Raw genomic sequence first — 6,696 nt, 5'->3', positions numbered from 1 at the left:
CCCAGAGATCAAGTGTATTTTTCGCGCAGGAACACATCAGAAAGAAATGTGCAACGCATTCTCCATACCTGGTGTGACTCCCGAAGGAATTAGATTATATCTCTTCCCGTATACATTGCGGGATGAGGCAAGGAGGTGAACAATGTCCTTGATGGTATTGTGCAGGCAAGCTTAACCGCCTGCAGAGGTGTGGATTGCGGTAATCATGTGAGAAATTTCTTTCAATCAGCATCTCTAAAATCTATGTTTAAATGTTTTCTTTATTGCTTTATGCATTACGTTATTTATTGCTTTCTTAAACTAGCTTTTATGGCTTTATGAATTTACTCTTCATTTAATTCAATTGCATTAATTTCCGTGAGTTATTTCAATTCCCTTATTTTCTGCATTAATTGCGTTGTTTTAAATTCTCTATGAATGATTGTTTAAAATAAAATGAAGACCGCAAAGTCCTAGCGACTTGCGTTGATGGAAAACAAAATATATATATATATAATAATGATAATAATAACAACAAAAAAATAATAATAAATCAACATCTGGTATGCATTGCGATGATGAGTGCATCTTGTGCTAACTAGATACACTTTGCGTCCATCTAACCCAAATGCATTGCGCTGAGGGGTGTGTTGCGCTCGTATGTATTTTTCGCTCGTCCTCAGCGAAAACGCACTATGTCAAGGTAGTGTTGTGCCAGTAGAAATACAGTGCGCCCGTCCTCCAAAAATGCGTTGAGTTGAGGGGGGTGTTGCGCTGATACATGCGTTGTTGCCCGTCCTCTGCAAATATGCATTTGCGGTAACAGATACATTACGTTAATCTTTAACTTTGCACCCATCCGAGTAAAATACAAAGGATAATTTCACTCACTATTGCTATTGTCTAGAAGCTATTTCTTGATTCTTTGTACATGCTCAAATTTTGTATTGCGTTATTTGTAATTCTTTGTATACTTGGTTAATTTTGAATACAACTGAGTAACAATTCTTTCCGTATGCGTTAGCCTCTTATTTATCATCCTTTGTCAATTATTGCGATGTTCTTTATCTTTTATTTCGCGTTATTCATTACGCTGCCATCATGAATTATATGTATAACCTTAGAAACATTTTCCACACTTTGTATTTTCTGACTAACACTTAGATAATTCGTAGCAATAGTACTGCTTTACCTTTTATCCTTCAAAACTCTGCTCAAACCTTCTTTTCAAAATTTTGACCAAGTGTTTTGTCTCTTCTGTCCAAAACAACGCAATGAGGACCTTGCGCATCTCTAAATTTGGGGGTGGTGGATGCGGTCATTAAAAAAAAAATGCGTTCATTACCAAAGGGAAAAAAAAATTCATATAGACTCCAATGTCAGCACAAGGGAAATTCCAAAACAATCCCAACCTGATAAGAGTTAAGTTGTGAAAGGAATCTGCTTGTAGTTGGATATTCGCATGACACCCGTGGGAGCAAGCCAAAACGAAGGTGGGTTTCCAAGAACGACGCAATATGAAGAAAGAAAAAAAAATAAGAGAAAAATAATAAGAATATAAGAGACAACTCCTCTGACCAGCAAAAGTTAAACTTAGCTGAAAATCAAGAGTTGAAGTTGAGATTGGCACACAACCATAGTTGGAGTTCGCATGACACCTGTGGGAACAAGCCAAAACGAAGGGTGTAACCATGATCAACAGTCTCTAATAAAATAACGCAACCCGACCACCGCATTCAAGACGCATCAAGTTGTTTTTGCATGAAGAGGTAAACATTCTTTTCAAAACAAGAAAGGAATTTTTAAGTAGAGATTTGTTGTATAAAAGAATAAAGTAGGGCTTGTTTATGAATTATCAAGGATAGAAAGAAATTGCGTTGTTAAGCGATGTTGCCTAGGATGAGCATTCGGAGCAACCAATCGACGCAAAATTTAGGATAAGAACTGAACAATATTGCCTTAGTAGAAGATATGCTTGAGGACATAGCCCTTTTGATAATAATGATTGTTGAAGAGTGAAAAGAAAAAGGGAGATTGTGTATGCTTGTTGTAGCAGTGTTGCTTGGGTTTTAGTTCAACCATCAGAAAGTTCATGCTACTTTGGTTGTTCAGTGAAAAAGATAACGAACGTTCATTCTTTTGTTGAGTGATACAGTAGTTAGCGAGGAAAACTCTTTCTTAGAGGGAGCCTAGGCATCTCAAACATGAGAGGAAAAGAATTATGATGTTTCAAGAGGAGTCTCAAGTTTACAGGGACCCTAAACGTAATGTGCATCAAGAGAGGGAATCTCAAATTTAGGGAGAGCCAAACCTCTACATCAGTAGTAACCTCTTTGTGAGTCTAGATAATGTGTATTATTAGATAAGTATTCTTGTGTAATCACTTAACTCTATTAGTGAAGTTATTTTTATCGGACACGCTATCCCCGTGGTTACACCGAACTAGATTACCATTTTCTGTATGTTCATTCTTCTATCTTGTTCTTTTGACTATCTGTCTCATATCCTGTCTTTGACATTGTGTTTGACTTGTGGATTTCTTTAGATTCGCCTATTTTTCACAATACCTCAAAAAAAAATTATTGTTCCTTTCTCTCAAATATCCAACAAAATAGCACAAAGACAAGCAAACCAGAGTCGGGTACCTTTTCCTGAAAGGGGGAATGGGTAAGAAACTCCTCCAACATGAAACTGAAGCTCCTTAGCCTAGTCAAACTAACAGAAAATGCCTCGAAGAATCTATACCAAAGAGACCTAGAATACTAACACATCCAAAGAAGGTGATTGAGGTCCTCGACAGCTTCCCTACAAAGAATACAACACTAAGGTCCAGTCAACTTGGACAAGAACGTCTAAACATGATCCATAGTATTCGCCTTGCCAAGGACAACCTGCCACACAAAAAAATTAACCTTCTTTGAAATGTTCCTCTTCCAAAGAATGGAGAAGATGGGAGTGTTTCGAGATGAGGACGAACCTACCCGACAAGAAAACCCATTCAAAGGACTAGGGCTCCAAAGCTAAAAGTCACTTCTCCCTTGATAGAGTGACATCACCATTACCAATTAAAGATAGAAGGGCAGGCTATAACATCGTTAGCCTCCTTATCATATGGGGAACAACAAAGACCAAGGCAGATTGAGGAAGAGTTCCTAGAAGTAGAGAGGATTTGATGCCACAAAATAGAACTTGGCATTCAACAAAGGACAAAGATAAGAGAACACCACGTAGAAGGGGCTATCCCCTAGCCACTTGTCTTCTAAAAGTAAGTACTAAACCCATCACCCACAATACAATTAATGAATAGAGAAAAGAAAGGGAGGCTATCCCCTTACTTTTTCAAACTGTAATTCCCTTCACAATATTTTTTCCTTGATTCTTAAACATAACTCCTTTCGCAAATTAGGAATAGCATATGTTCACAAGTAAAAGAGGTAGCATATGATGCCTTTACGTACACTTGAAGGGTTTTTAAGTCTCTGTGCTTCATCAATGACAGCATACTGCCAGGGTATCTGAGAGAGGAAATCCTGATCCATCAATGCTATGTCATATGTTGTCAACAGAATGTCGAAAGGAAACAACACCTATCAAAAGTTCCAATAACTTCACATATCATAAACAGAACCAATTCAAATAAACCTCCTCTTCAAGGAGATAAGGCATACAATGTCATCAAACTCACATCAGATACAGGTTGCTCTGTTGCATGCTCAAACATACGCCTGCGCACATTTCGTCTAGTTTCTTTATCTCCAACATATTGAAGAACATTTAAACATGGAGCAAATTTGATAATCTCTGATACCCAACCATCTGTCACGCTTAGAGGACATAATACCACTATGGAAAAACATGAAAACGAAAAAGCATATCAATCCAAACCTGTGCAAAAGAAACTGATAACCTGTGCAAAAGAAACTGATCGACGGTTTTTAAAATCAATAATACAATACAATAGAAAACTGTACTGAACTCACAAAATGGTGCCGGTGATATTTGATGGACCTTCAAATAACTAAGAAAAGAAATAGCTTGCAAGGTTTTGCCTAACCCCATCTGTTCATAATTCATTTAAAGAGGTATATAGAATAGAAATCGAACAACATGAATAAAACTTAAAAGGAAAGATCAATTATTTTGTTCTAAAATTTTAATAGATAAACCAATATGATAAAAGTGAAAATGATAAAAAGAACCAAAGGTGTGACCAATTAATCTAAGCTAACTAAGACTCAACTAACCTAAAACTCAAAAGGATGTTGAAGAAGCTCAACTAGAGACCATTCCAGCCAGTGTACTTGCTACCGAAGTAATTTATTATAAAAATGTAAACTTTCTCTTCGACCCTAGTTTGAACTCAACACCACAAGACCAAAAGACTAGAGTAAAAGAAAAGAATTAATTTTCTGCACTACTACTGAAAAACATCAGCCTTTAGCATTATCGTCATCAAGAGGGAAAGAAATGAGAGGCAACATGACATACAGTGAAAGAGAGTTTCATTTGGGTTGCCAATAATGTTCGCTTGGAAGCATTTAACGGAGCCCTCCTTTTGCTCAACCTTTCTAATTTTCCATTCCACGAATGGGTATGATAATATAATATTAATGAGAAGTAAAAATTTTATGCTACTAAAATATCCTCTCCCATGGTCAGATTGTCATGTTGTCACAAGAAATGTGTTTATGCAACATCATAAATTTCATATAATATTATGGTATAGTATATCATCTATTACAACATACTTTTCCCATTTTAAACCATCGCCTCACTTCAACTTAAGGATACAGTTTGTGCATTTCTCACCTCCAAAAAAAAAAGTTTGCAGAATCAACATTGCACATCAAAAGTGCCCATGCACAATCCTAAATTTTAAGGATTATTTTCAAGCATAAAGTACTCTGTAATCTGTAAAGCAACCGCACTCCAACATCATGATGGTAAAGAAACCATACCTCATCACCTGGAGGGGAAAGAAAAATCATTATCGACTTGTACTTTCCAATCAAAACATAAGTCGTAAACTGCATATAGATGTGAGGTCAACCATGGGAAAGGATCAATTTATGAGATGCTGGAAACATATAAAATACTTGCAAAAAAAATTCACTCGAAATTCTAGGTTCATGCAAAATAGAGTTTCTTTTAACAAGCTAACCCACTCTATAGTGAATTGAAAAATTAAGTACTTTCTAAAAAGTCAGTACAGCGCCAAAACAGCTCAAATCCTAAAAGTGGGAAGATGCAAACATTAACAAAGAAAATAACTTGTAAACAAAGCTTATGCACACATAATTTATATATGAGATGGTTAACCTTTACAGTGCACCAATTTTTAAACTTAGAGCAAAATTCAACGTGCCAACAAAACTCAAATTTCAAATAGGTTATTTGTTTTGCGAAGTTGCAAAAATCAGATAATATAATTACAAACAGATAGAAAGCATGGATAAAGTATTAAGTGTGGAAAAACTTTAGCGTCATAGGCCATAAACAGAGCACATTCGAGTCGAAGGTACAAAACTCACTAGAGTAAATTTCTAGAACGCAAAAACCACAATAAGGCCAGAAATTTTTATTATATTAAAGATTCGGTTACGAATATAGAGTATATTTTCAGTCATAACATTGGTTATCAAATAAATGCAAATAGGAGAAATGATGAATTATAAACTAAAGAAGCACAGTCAAATTCTGGGATTGTTAGTTGACTAATGAACTCGCCAGTAGATTCTACTCAAATTAACGACTATTAAACAAGAATTTGATCAAATTTCTGCGGCTAGTGCGAAATGAAGAGATAATTTTAAAAAATAAATAAAGGAAGAGTATAGACGAAACTAGTTTCAAATTGTACAATAAGAAAATTGAGGCTAATCAGCTCATTCAACATCAATAATTCCTAAAAATGAGATGGAAGTGTAACCGAGAATAACGTTGACGCCAAGATGATATCGCCGAATTAGCCATAGAACTCCTTCAACTTGGTAGGGTTTCAGAGTCGCCGTAACTCCGAAGTCCGGACAAGATTCCGGCGAGTTGTCGGAGCCAGAATCGTGGAGAAGTATGAGCTTCGCCGCCGCTTTTAGCCTATTCTCGTAATTCATCTCTCTCAAGTCTTCGCCAAAAAGAAACGTGCCAATGAAGAATGGACGGTGGATTCAACCGCTCTACGACGTGCTCGGAAATTTTTCCGATCAAAGGTCGCGATGAAGGAATAGAGATCGACACGTGTATGTCAGCGTGCCTACGGAGATCAAATTTCATCCAACACGTTGCGCGCCACGATGTTTTTAAAATGAAGTACTAATGGTTTATATTAATATACTTTCGGGATCAGTTCATTTCTCGAACCTTGGTGGATATTGTATCTAGTGCTAGGGTACATATTGATGTTGTGTATGCCTCTAATCACATGAGCGAGAGAAAGAATTTGTGGTCTCAGTTGATTGATGTATGTGCCTCGTGGCAGTTTCCTAAAGTTGTTTTGGGAGATTTTAATGCTATTTATTGTAGTTTGGGGGATTTTGGTGGTTGCCCTAGCTTGAGGGAGATGTAGGAGTTTGATGGGGCATTATTGGAGGCAGATCTTGTTGAAATGGGTGTGACAGGTAACTGGTTTACTTGGACTAGTAAACTTCAGGGGAATGGTATCTTACATCGGTTGGATCGCTACTTGTCTAATGAGGCATGGAAGGTAGTTTTTCCGTATTT

General features: G+C 36.7%; 1 protein-coding gene across 6 annotated transcripts in view; it reads right to left on the bottom strand.

Annotated features, from left to right (window-relative positions):
• LOC120068452 (probable helicase CHR10) overlaps window positions 1-6,284 on the bottom strand; it is a 20,209-nt gene extending 13,925 nt beyond the window's left edge. For 4 of the 6 annotated variants that reach the window (XR_005479208.1, XR_005479207.1, XR_005479209.1 and 1 more), the window contains exons 1-5: window positions 5,909-6,284; window positions 4,938-4,945; window positions 3,960-4,038; window positions 3,665-3,822; window positions 3,438-3,566 (exon numbers count right to left, since the gene is read on the bottom strand). Coding sequence is in view for 3 of the 6 variants with exons in the window: in XM_039020229.1 (XP_038876157.1) it covers window positions 3,438-3,566; window positions 3,665-3,822; window positions 3,960-4,038; window positions 4,938-4,945; window positions 5,909-6,089 (555 nt within the window). In the remaining 3 variants the exon portion in view is untranslated. Of the gene's footprint in view, window positions 1-3,437; window positions 3,567-3,664; window positions 3,823-3,959; window positions 4,039-4,788; window positions 4,946-5,908 lie in introns of all 6 variants that reach the window. The other 2 variants (XM_039020230.1, XM_039020231.1) reach the window with 2 other exon arrangements.
• Between the last annotated feature and the right edge of the window lie 412 nt (window positions 6,285-6,696).

This window comes from Benincasa hispida, chromosome 12 (genome assembly GCF_009727055.1).
Source record: "Benincasa hispida cultivar B227 chromosome 12, ASM972705v1, whole genome shotgun sequence".
Classification (NCBI taxonomy): domain Eukaryota; kingdom Viridiplantae; phylum Streptophyta; class Magnoliopsida; order Cucurbitales; family Cucurbitaceae; genus Benincasa; species Benincasa hispida.
The sequence above is the reverse complement of the archived record's forward strand: the minus strand, read 5'-3'. Positions and strand labels throughout refer to the sequence as shown.